This window comes from Gouania willdenowi, chromosome 7 (genome assembly GCF_900634775.1).
Source record: "Gouania willdenowi chromosome 7, fGouWil2.1, whole genome shotgun sequence".
Lineage (NCBI taxonomy): Eukaryota > Metazoa > Chordata > Actinopteri > Blenniiformes > Gobiesocidae > Gouania > Gouania willdenowi.
Genome location: NC_041050.1, coordinates 18,927,765 through 18,940,756, shown reverse-complemented (window position 1 = coordinate 18,940,756; position 12,992 = coordinate 18,927,765). Strand labels below are relative to the sequence as shown.

General features: G+C 40.4%; 1 protein-coding gene across 1 annotated transcript in view; it reads right to left on the bottom strand.

Moving 5' to 3' along the window:
• The window catches only part of lhfpl4a (LHFPL tetraspan subfamily member 4a), a 46,284-nt gene extending 35,891 nt beyond the window's left edge, over positions 1 to 10,393 (bottom strand). Inside the window, exon 1 of the mRNA XM_028453932.1 lies at positions 9,217 to 10,393. Coding sequence (XP_028309733.1) covers positions 9,217 to 9,625 — 409 coding nt within the window. The 5' untranslated portion in view covers positions 9,626 to 10,393. The remainder of the gene's footprint in view (positions 1 to 9,216) is intronic.
• Between the last annotated feature and the right edge of the window lie 2,599 nt (positions 10,394 to 12,992).

Genomic DNA, 12,992 nt, shown 5'->3' with positions numbered 1-12,992 from the left:
GTTGACGATGATGTCAGGCCGTCAACACAAACACCGGTCTGTTCACCTATTCAAATATGGAGTAGAAGCTGTGTGTGACCACGTGCAGCTGAATGACACGGCCTTTATAACCGGGACCGGACTAGGAAAGATTTGACATGGAAGAGAATCAGCGAGGAGGTGGTAGTAGCAGGTAAAAGTTCTCTCGTGTAGTTTTCATCTTTGAAAGTCGGCACTGAGCTAGGATAGCATTAGCCGCTAATCACACCGGGTTTTTTCACTGGTGGTTTATGTTTATGAGAGGAGAAAAAGGAGCGCAGCTCCTCCCTTCAGCAGGCAGTGAAACTCATCGAGTTGGATGTGTCGCTGGTGGGCGGGGCTTCGCTTCAGATGCACGTATGTTGCGAATGGGAAAATTTTTTGATCCTGCGGACCCTGCAGTACGTTTCGTGCGGCAGATGCATCCGGTCCCACAGAAGATGCATTCGGTGTGAACGCAGCATAAGAAGATGGACCTCAAATCACTACACTGGCTTTCTGTGAGTCAAAGAATAAACTGTATTGGCTTCTTTGGCAGTTTGAGCTTCAGTAGCTGAGTTGGTGGGTTCTGTATCAATGAGTTTTGATAGTTCAAGGTTTTTACTTTGTCTTTTTATTCTGACCATCAAAGAACAAGAACCACTCATGAGGACTTAAAATCTACAGGAACACTCATCACTCACATTGACTTTTGGGAAATGTTTCATTTATGCTCAAGCTCCTACACTCTGGCTGGCTTTTCCACATTTTCCACACTCATTCATACACACGCTGAACAGTCGCTGACAGTCAGTTTTTTCCCCAGGACAGCTTTTCCCCAGCGTTGCGGCCCATGTCCTTCTTAGTTCTGTTTAATATTGCAACAGACAGGGTCAGACATGAGATAGGGATGGAGGCATGAGCTGATGAAGGAAAGGAGGGAGCATGGGAGCTATCAGCCTGCAATCATTAGCATGATAGTGAGCTCTGCCTCACAACCTAATTTCTGCTAGAGGCATGAGAGGGAACGATTAGGACAGAAGAGCGATGAAGCAATGGAACAGGGAGGCCCCATCAACAATGCTGCAACGGCAAGACTTGTTTATATTTCCTTAGAGCTTTTATGCAAAATCTATATTAAAAAAAATAATAACTATACTGTCCCTCTATGGCTGCTATTAGAATAGCTTGGGAACAGGATCTAGGCGTTACCTTTTTGGATAATGTATGGGATTTAACCCTTAAACGAGTGCACTCCTCTTCCTTATGTGCCCGTCACGCTCTCTTGCAGTTTAAAGTAGTCCATCGCATTCATATATCTAAAATCAAATTGGATGTATCCTGATGTGGACCCTACTTGTGATAAATGTAAAGGTGCTCCTGGCTCACTCATTCACATGTATTGGTCTTGTCCCACTTTAGCTCAGTTTTGGACATTATTCTTCCAATCTATGTCAGAGATACTTCACCACCAACTTCAGCCAAACCCTTTGACCGCTATCTGTGGCATAACCCCAGATCTGGACCGGCCAAAAGCAAAACTTAATGTCCTGGCCTTAACGTCCTTGCTGGCCCGGCGAGCAATTTCACTTAAGTGGAGAAACCCTGTCCCGCCGACCATCTTGCATTGGATAAGAGATACAATGACCTGCTTGAATCTAGAGAAAATCCGCTACACTACCCAGGGAACGAAAAGTCAATTTCATAAATTGTGGGACCCCTGTCTGAAATTCTTTGAGACCAACTACGGTCATATTTGAGGAGCCTTTTTTTTTCTTCTTTTCTTTAATTTTCTTTATTTTTTTACTTACTTATTTTATCATTATTATTATTATTATTATTATTATTATTATTATTATTATTATTATTATTATTATTATTATTATTATTGTTTTTGTTTAGGGTGGGGGAAAAAAAAGAAAAAAATACTTCCCTGTACAGTGAAAGCTATTTTTTTTGTTATCTTTCAATAAAAAAAAGACCTTTGAAGAAAAAAATTATTATAATTAAACCCACTGCTTTTTAGAAAGAGTCCTCATTCTGGTCGGTCAGGGAGAGGAAAATCGTCCCTGAACAGCGTTTTTGGGCTGATTCTGACACCAAAATAACCCCATTACTCACTCCCCACTGAGTTTTTACGTAACCGCAGGAAGATGGGAGGAAAGTCTCCCATTACGAGACAGTTTTTGATTCACTGTTGGTTGTAAATGAACCCATATTGTCATTTGGGGAGGGGGTTTATGGCCATGTTGTTCTTTCAGGGCCATCACTGTGCATAACTCCCAAGTGTTTTATTTGTGTGTCTTTACCAAATATCCCAAGATCTGATTTGGTCAGGGTCATACATTCGACTGTGCAGCTGGAAAACATTGTCAATTGGCTTTGGGAAGAGGACACAGATGAACAATTTAACTGTTAGAAAAGTAAGGCTAGATACAACCTGCATTTTTACATTCAAAAATAAAACATGGAAACGCTCTCCAATTGTACAGCCAGTATGTGCTTTCTTGTACTGTGTGTTATTTTGAGGACATTTACAAAGCATGAACAAAGAACTTTGTAAAACAAAATATTTTACAGAAAGTTGCCAAAATAAATAATTACCAACAATTAACCTCCAAAACTAAAACTGAATATTAATCAAAAGGCTAATTTGTTGCTGTATAAAATCCAATCTCGACAAAGACTCAATTGAAATGTGGTGTTTAAATTATCCCCACATTGATTGGATGCATCAATATTTACTTGACATCAGAACAGCAACATGACATCTTTGCTCATGTTTCGAGTTAATAAATTTTAACAATTAAAGGAGACAACATCTTATAAGCACATTGTCTTGTGTAACTTACAGTGGGTGATGAGAAGACTACACAACTACCGGTAGTTCCATTCAATATTCAGCTTTGATAAGCCAGGTAGAAGACGGCTCGCTCAAAGGAAAGCACTGATACTTGCACTTTTAAGAGTTTTACATGCAAAACAAATTAAGTGCATTGTTTTATTTGAAGGAAAAGAATGAGAAGAGTTTTTGTTTGATGTAAAGGCAACTGCTCTGCGTCTGCAATAATGCAGAGCATTGATCTCCTGGGAACTGGCTTTGCTGCAAACTGAATGTAAAGAATTCAGACGCCTCATTGTGCCAGGTGGGCTGCATGTAGGTGGGTCTGCCTGTGAGCCCTTTGAAAGTGATTGTAGACGGCCCCCGGGCTCACCATGATGTCTGCATTCAGGAGCTCTGCGTGGTGACAGAAGCACAAAATGCCAAAACATCACATGTCCCTCCACCTGACCTGACAAAATCATTACCACCATCCTTCCTACTACATGCTGCACCAGGAACGGCAATCTTTGAATCAAAGTCAGACTTATAATTTTCAGTTAAAACAAAGAATACTTATACAACATTCCTGATTGTTCCCTACTGTTGCACTGTGATCATTTAGTGCAAAAGGCATGTTAAATATTGTGATATCCTTGTGGTTGACTTTACAGTATTCTGTTTGCGACAAAAGAAAATTGTTGAACCATCTATTCATTCATAAGTGTTTTAAGCCTTTTTTTTTCCTGTTCTACATTGTTGCCAATACCAGTTGATCAAAATAAAAGACAGGGGACCCCCTGGACAGGTTGAATTAAAAACTGCAGGTGAATAAATAATGCAATGAACCAAACTTGTTGCAAAGGTTTTTTTCGAATCACAATCAATGAGATCATGCAAACTCCAAACAAATTGTGGTAAGCAGCTAAAGTATAATGTAATATTATTAAAATATGACCATGTTTTGTTTGTCATACTGAAAATATCAGCCAACGTCCGCATCTGGGTTTGTTTCTGTTTCGTTTTCTGCAGCTTTAGGTCTATTAGAGCATGTTTGTGCTACAATCTTTTTCAATACGGTGCCAAATGACCTGTCCTTACAACCAGCAGGGCATAGGAAATTATTAAACAAAGCTCTCTGAGGTGATGAATAGCATTAGGCTGTCAGCCAAGCTTATTAGACAAGCCAACACCTCCATCCATCAAATCATCCACTGGAAGGACAGAAACACCCTTTGGTAAAAAGACTAAGAAGATAATGTATGTTTTTTTTTTTTATAGCTTTTCAACAGAAAGTGACTAGATTTTAGCTACAATCAGCATTAAAGGAACATAAATCAATGGCTAATAAGACAAGTGAATTAAGCTAAACTAAACTGAGCTAACCTAAGCTAAGTGTATGTAAAAGACACATTAAATGAGGTACAAATGCAAATATTTTCGAAAGGTCATGAAAGGGAACTCTGAAATGTACAGTATGTTTAGATTTTAATTTAGAGGTAAAACGAGCATTAAATAAATACAAAACAGTGGCTAAAAACATATAAAAGTAGGGCTGGACGATATGTCGAGTTTTATTAAATATCGATATATTTATTGACGAGATATAGGATAGGACTATATCGTAATATCGATATAATTCACGTAACATCTTCCGTAGAGCTGTCAGTAATCCTTTTTCTCCTCTTACTGTCTATTTTAACCCCGCCCCGCCTCTCTCCCGCTCTGTCCCTCTGAGTGAAACTCAACACACGCGCTGACGAAACACCACGTTCCACTCACTCACTTCTGCAGCGACAACATTGAGACAGAGTCGAACGAAGAGTTAGTTAGTAGAAAAAAATAATAATAATAATAATGATAATGGTTAAATCATTTGGAAATGGTTTGGCTTCAGAGTGTCACTGTGTGCGAGTCAATGAGTGCGTGCGGGAGTGTGTGCGCGCTGTAGAGATCCGCTGTAGAGATCCAGAGGTCTCCGTGGGTCGAAAACATTAGAAAAAGGACTGAAAACAACTCATTACTGTCACACTGCACGTTTAATGTATACAAGGGAAGCTCAAACACTGCTTACTGTATATGTCGTTTCAGACGGGGTGGTAACATAAAACTCCGTCCATGCGCTCAGTGCAAGCCAGGAAGTAGACAGGTCTGACTCAACTCTGACCTTACGTTACCATGGGACCCTTAAAGGGACAGTCCTCAGAAGGTGATCATTATGCGTGTGCATGTGTTAGTAGTGGTAATTGTTATATTATCATACTTTGGATAATAGTATCTGATAAATTCACAATTGTCAGTAATAATAAATAAATAATGGCCGTGGTTACGGGTACGTTAAACGTGTCCATACCCACAATAGCGGTGAGCGCAGAGCCTTAGACCACTAGACTATTCTGGAACAGTGGTAACAGAGGCACATTGCGCTTATGTAGAGAAGCTCCGGAAACATAGCTATAGTCCCGGGGGCTACGGTTACATTTAACGTACCTCCAGACACTTTCATAAATAATTGATAGATAATTGTAATAAGCACAATACAGCACTTTGGTCAGCTGAAGTTTTTTTTAAAAATGTACATAAATGCACATAAATAGTTTTATAAAAGATGATATTGTTCTCTACACTTATGTTAACAAAGGTCCCTGTGTGACATTTGGCATGTGGCTTTAACTGACTTACCTGAAATATTGTAAAATAATAGCTAAATGGTTAATTAAATTAATAACTTTTAAGATTTACTGTGGGATTTGCTTCTGAAAAAAGAAACAAACAGGTACACTATGCTATAATAGTTAGGGGAAAACCCTAATTACATCACAGTGAAAACATCAATAGATATTGAGTAACGCCATTCTGGTTCAATTGAATGCATCAAAGCATCATCTCAAGGCAAGGGCAAAATATTGAGATAAATATCGTATATCATGATATAGCTTGAAAATATCGAGATATCAAAAAAGCCATATCACCCAGCCCTATATTATAGGCCACATAAATGGTAAATGAACTTGATTTAAATAGCGCTTTATCCCCACCGAGGTTGTCTCAAAGTGCTTTACAACATCAGCTCATTCACACGGCAATGGGACAAAGCTACCATGCAAGGCGCTAGTCAACCACTGGGAGCAACTTAGGGTTCAGTGTCTTGCTCAAGGACACTTCGACACATAGACAGGTGTTGGGGATCGAACCCCAGCCTCTCGATCAGAAGACGACCCCTGGATGGAGCCAGATGGAGTAATCAAACAATACTGAACGTAAACTGCTCTTAGGTGGTGTAAAGGTTGGACTCCTTAGCTCACCATCTTTGTCTAATCATTTAATGTGTATCAGTATAGGTAGACCAGTGCAGTAGTAACCAAACATACTGTAGCCTATCCATCCCTCCATCCGTTTTCCAACCTGCATGTTCCTGTCTACATTCCTCTTTTTCTATTTAATCTTATTGGTACATCATAACTGAACTTGTATAACTGTGGGCCCGGTGTCAGAAAATGTTATAATGTTTTTTAATTTTTAGTTTAATCTTAATCTTCTCCCCTCTCACTTCAGATTGAAAGTAGGCAAATACCTCACAAGTCAATGGAAAAACAACACAAACCTTCATTCCTATGGTCAAGTTTTTGACTGATAGTTCAAGTAGGTAATAGACAGTGAATTAAACTAAGATGTGAATGTCTTTAGCATTAAATAAGTGCAGTCATAAGCCTTCTACTACCAATGTGTCTCTGTGGTGATTGTTTATAGCAACTTTCACTAAAGGTCAGATTTTGCCTTGACGTCAATGTAAAAGTTAACAATAAACAAACTGGGTGGTGACCATGATAGCATTTTAATGCGTATAAATTATATAAATTGAGAAAACATTATTAATACAAACTGAAAGTGCCAGTTGCTGCTTAAGAATACAAACTTGTTCAATCAGAGCAAAACTGGAATTGATCTTCCTAAACATCTCGTAATCACGATAAGAAGTAGTACTTTGACCATATAAACCTATTTGGTTCTCTTTTACCTTTACCTCCTGTATTAAGACCTGCATCACCATGGTAACACATTCAGCTTTAAAAGTGTTGACTGCTGTGCTTTGCCTCATGAAATTAGAAACACATCAAGTGCCACTTCAACAGGGAATAAGAGCTCTGTTTTTGGTTTTAATACATGTTACACCCAGAATGACCTCAAATAACCCTGTCAATTGTTGAGGAGATTAGATGAGGCTGCTGCCAGCAAACAGGAGGTGCTTTTTACCAATGGTTTGCTTAAATAATTAATCACATTCCTCTTATGATAGCTTGGTTGTAAAAAGTAAAATTGTTGCATTCTGTCCTTTGTAACAATTGTAGAATAATAACCCTTTCAACGCATTCAGAAAAACAAAGCAGAGTGGGCAGATGGAGATGAGAAGAGTAAATCAACACAGTGATGTTCTCCTTCGTCTCCCTTTCTTCCTCATTTCCTTTTATATGGCATGATGGCTATTTCTGCACTGAAAACCAACTCCCATGTTATTCACTCTGGTCTATATTATACATTGAACAGCAAAATTAGAATCAATGTTCACAGTATGAGGGGACAATATTTATTTTTGCAAATATTTAGATTGCCACCTTGTACTTTTGTTTCTTTAGTCTAATGTATAGTACATGCAATTTGCCACTGAGTGACTATGGAACAAGTGAGGCTGATAGTTCTATTCCCTGTTGTCCTTGGCCATTTATCCTATCTCATAATTAATTCCCAATGGAATACAAGGTCATAGCCTATCATATATATTGCTTTTGGTGTGCGAATGTTTAATGCCCTTTGACAATAATAATGATAATTTATTATCTGTAACTAGGGAGCAGTAATCTGTTAGGGTTAAGGGACTTGCTCAACATTCCACAGTGAATTTGAACAAGTGACTCTCCGGTTACACACTTAACCACTAGACTAGGCCACTACTGCCCATGGCTAGACTAGAAGTTTGTGCTAGAAGGTTGGTCTGAAGCATTTACTAGACCTGGATCTGACTGCAGAACACTTACCTTGAATTGAACAATTCTATTCCTGAGCCAAACTTTAGCACCAAATGTGTAGTACTCTATAGTATATTCCATTTCCACATTACTTCTCATGATAGTACGGAACAACAAAAAAATAATGTTTGGCAGGGCATACAGTATTTATACAGTATAATATGCAGGGGGAAAGGCTGTGAATTGGTTGTAGAGGTGAATATATTTATGCCTGTGATGTCAGGGTGTTAGATCATGCCCAACGCTTTCTGTACAATGATAAGCTCTGACACTCTGAGACCCTAATCTCAATGAATCAAGTTCACATAGATAGATCATTTACTATGAAAAGCTTTTAATTCTTGGCCTAAAGTATCACTTCACATTATATGGCTGATGAAACAGGAGGGACATCAGAATAAGCTGATTGGAGTTTGACTCCATGCAAGTGGAGGCCTTTCTTAGTTGAGTTTTATTGCTCTCCCTCTGTGTTTTTTTTTTTTTTTTTTTTTTTTTTTTTTTTTAATCTAACTCCAGTTAATATTTCTGAAAACCTGTAATCTGTCTTTATTTAAAGCTTTGGGACGCTCAAATTAAAGTAACCCGAGGCCCATCTTCATATCCTCCTCATTTTAAAAGGTTTTTAGCTGACGTAGTAACAGCACTTCTTCACAAACATCCCATCATGGGTTCACAATCCCCTCCAAACACTGTTATCTACACCCAGACAAGCAGGAAACAGGGCATCACCTCTGTGAGAACAGTAATCCAATCGACCTGGAATCATCACTCGAAATAGCAAAAGCGCCTAAGCTGTCATAGCTCTGCTGTACTGGAGCTACACATCACATCACTCTGTGCCCTGAACCAATGCATGGATGAATTAATGAATTTGCATTTGATCAGCATAAAGCAGTGATCCAGAGATGCAGTATTGTCAGGAAAGCCAATGGTAAGATATGGGACTACAGATCAGGTATTGCTGTCGGTGCATTTTGCTCCTGTGGGTTTCTTTCTACAACCTCAGCCCTGTAAACTAAAGGATCTGCAACACAACTAATTAGCTGTAAAAAGACAGACTCTGCATTTAGGCTTCCACCAAGACTCCAGCATATTGACACATTTCTGTGCAAAGTAAGACAATAAACTGCTGAATCAATGTATTTAACCTTATTCTACCCAAAGTCCCAAGATGACCACAGCATTCACGAGCGTGTTTTCAAGAACCATGCATGATCTTTAGTGTTTCATGGAATGTATCAAGTAGCCTTATTATAGATTTGCAACAGGAAATACAACTGGTGAAAGGTTTTTGAGCTATTAAGGTCTACAATTGTATAAAACTAAGTGTTTATATTATTAGAAGGTGGTAGGAACAGAGATCGTGATGCTTACCGCACAGCAGCTGCATCCAGGCGCAGGTCTTGTAAACGGTGGAGGTGTTGCAGAAGAAAAAGAGCGCCATGCAGGCGATGCAGCTGAGTGTCAGCACCATGGACAGCAGCACGAACACAGAGGCCGCCTTGAAGGCTCCGGACGGGATGGAGCTGAAGTCGGAGAAGCTGCCCACGCAGGTGAGCTCCCGGCTGGGCGACGGCCCGGTGCCCACGCAGTAGTGGAAGAGGCCGAAGTAGCCGGCCTGCGGCGTGCTGATGCTGTCTCCGATCCAGTAGGGCTGGATGAACACCACCACGTTGACGATGGCGAAGCAGATGGTGAAGATGGCCCAAAGCACTCCGATGGCTCGGGAGTTGCGCATGTAGTTGTCATGGTAGATCTTGGAGGCTTCTTGGGAAGGCAACATGTTTGGTCGGTTTTCCTTTTTTCCCCTCAAAAATGACTAACCCACTACAGTCCTGCTATTCTCTTCTCCCCTCACAGAAATGTAGTACAATTTAACAGAGAATAACACACTGATCAGTGTCTGATCTCTAAATAAAATATCTGCTCATCTTTCACTGTTAAATGCTATTAAACAGGCCTACACAAGCACAAAAAAGCAAAACCAGCAGATGTGGGAGTGATCCGACAAGATCAAACATTATAAAACGTACAATAAAAAAAAAAATTAAAAAAAAAAATGCTACATAAATGCAATGCAAATCCTAGCCTACCTATTTTCTTTAATGAATAATTTATCACCACCAGTGATTCAACATCGCTGTGGTTTCCTCAGGGCTACACCATGAATGATTCACACAAAAAATCCACCAAATGGGATTTCTTTGTTTTTTAATTCACAGTCAATGGGCGCAAGGGGTTTCAAACTGGGTTTGTCCTCATCCATCAACCCGCACTGGTCAGTCAGGATGTCCTTTATTGCCATCCGGGAGATCAGATGCCTGTAGCGCCAGTGGTGGATCGCGTTTCTACCGTGAACGGCGGCATCCGTGGGGGCTCCCGGTGTGTCCGCTGCCGCTGTCGCTGTAGTCCCCGTGCAATGAAGAGGAGGAAAAGGCAATGAGAGCAAAACAAAATAAAAATGGAGACTATAGCCGTCAAATTTCAACAGTCCTTTTGCGTAAATTCCACATCCTCCACCGCCTCGACTCCATTATCACCGTGCTTTCAGCCGTAGTCTCTCTCTCTCTCTCTCTCCCCCGCTCTCTCTCTCTCTCTCTCTCTCTCTCTCTCTCTCTCTCTCTCTCTCTCTCTCTCTCTCTCTCTCTCTCTCTCTCTGCGCGCTCCCGGAAGATGCTGATGTTGTAGCAGTCTAAACTGATGAGAGCGCGCTCTCGTCGCGTGCTCACGTGCTCCTTCTCTTCTCCTTCAGATGGAGATCACACCAACAAACAGGCTTTTCTCACACCTTTCAAAGGAAACAGTCTGTTGAGCTGTGCATGCGTTAGAGAAACATGTTGACTCAGTAATAGTCCAGATGCACAGGATAGGGTCACTGTCTGTCTGCACGACAGCCTATTTTTTTTTTTTTTTTTTTTTTTTCTTGACAACGGTATACTGCAGTGGTGTCCATAGACAAACCAGCCAGCTGTTTATACTGTGAATGTGTGAGTAACAGTGCATGTTGTTGCATTAACACAGAATGGTGCATTAATAACCAACAACCGATGATTAACTTTGTTTCCATGTACTGGCTTTGTGATCAAAACAATATAATAATAATATTAAATCATAAAATGTGCAAAGTCACCAGCAGGAATAGTAGAACCAGCTGAATGAGCGGATTCACCTGGATCATCCCCAAAATCTAATCCATTTTTCCTTATCATTTTTCAGATTTTTCCTGGAAAGTTAATCAAAATCCATCTTTTAGTTTTTGAGTTAGACTGTTCACAAGCAAGGTTGATAGATCACCTTTATTATCACATACTGTACGTATCGCCTGGGGACAACTACATAACCTCCTTGGCTGAAGTAATAAGGTCACATTTATATCTATATATATTTATATCCATCCTTCCATGTTCAGGATGTTTAGTGTTGCTTTCCGCATAGGAGAGAAAATGTATCAACTTCTCTTACAGTAGAAAGCCCTGGTTTTTGAATACACCTGAAATAACACATTCAGTAGTGTTTTTCCAATGGGCAATGAGCAACCATTGCAAAATACTTCCACATGAAAAAACATTAATGACTATTCCACGGCTGAGTGCATTCACTTCCTGCTTCTTCTTTATTCAGCAGTTCTCTTCGGGACCAGATGTTGCCTGAACTATTGAAGCCTTCCTCCTCCGTCCATTAAGAGCTCTGTTACTCACTCCGGGGAGAAATGCATCTGGCCTCAAGCGAGCATATTCATGATGAACTAGGCCAAGGCTGTGGTTGTGTCGTGTGTGAGGAGGGAGGTGGTTGGTGTTTGGATGATACTGAACCCAAATTCTAACTTCAAGGATTGCAGAAAAAAGAGCATCTTACAACAACTGCATGGCATGCATTGGAATAAGAAACTTTAGATGTTTTGCAGCCCATAGCAGCACATCTGGATACTTTCCAACCAAACATGTTATCACCCTCGGATTCCACATTCCATTTGTCTCATCCTCAGATCTTCTGTCATGTGTTCACATCAAGGAAGTAGACAACCACTATGTGTGTGTTTGTGCGTACAATGTGTGGGTGTGTGTGTGCTAAAATTAGTGGAGTGAGAGCAAAAGGTGTTGTGGAGCTGTTGAAGTGAAGACATGTCAGCAGCAGAAAATAGACTCATACGTAGGAAGTAGATGTCTCCTGAGGAATGAGAGGTGATCTTTGAATTCTCTGTGTGAATGTGTTACAGGAACCACCGTAGATGTGCGAGCCGATGTGAGGACACCCTGATGCATGCGTGGAACACCTCCTGAGAGTAGGTGCGGTTCATCCTCCTGCAGCTTGAATTAATGTCCTTGAATCAATTACACTTCCAAAGTGGTGGGTGGAAGTGTGACACAGCTTTTCTATGTGGTGCATGTTCTCACTGGTTCTGTGTGGGTTTCCTCTGGCTTCTCATTTCCTCTCGCTGCCAAAAACACAAATATAAGTTATAAAGTGTTTTTCCCCTTCTTGAGGATGAAAAAATGATCATGTTATAGTACCATGCCAGAGGAATTGCTGTACAAGATGGTGCTGTACAAGTGCCAACTTGTACAACTTTTGATGCTCCTTTTGATTTGTTGCTGTTTTGAAGAGGAAAGCAGCTTTTAATTGCATTTTCCGTAAACCTGTTCAGAAACACTTTTTGTTATACTGGGTGAAATGGTCAATTCATCCTCTGAGAGTAGTCAATACATTATGTATTCAGAAAAAGTAGCATCTCTAGCAGCTGGGATCCTGTAAAAAGCTGACTTGATAATACTGTATCATATTTTTCTGCAGTCAGTGCCTTCTCCTCGCCCTTCTCTCTCTTCTCTGTTTCAGGTGTTGTGAAGCTGATGATGGAAGTTCCTGATCTTTAATTCACGGCACTCTGATGTTCTATCTTTCTATCCTGTTCTGTTGGTCCTCCTGTCCATTAACCCCAACCAGTCAAGGCAGATGGCTGCCTTGACTGTTTGGCCGTATCGTCTCCCCTGCGAGTTCAATGCACGTTCAAGCTTGTGAGGGCGTGGCTTTGGAAATGAGCCCTGATGGGAACATACGGGAAGGAGCGGAGGAGGTGGAGCTTAGAGGAGATCTTGCTAGCTCAAATCTTGTTAGCTTTTTAACATTGCAAACTGCACCCTTAACTACTGACT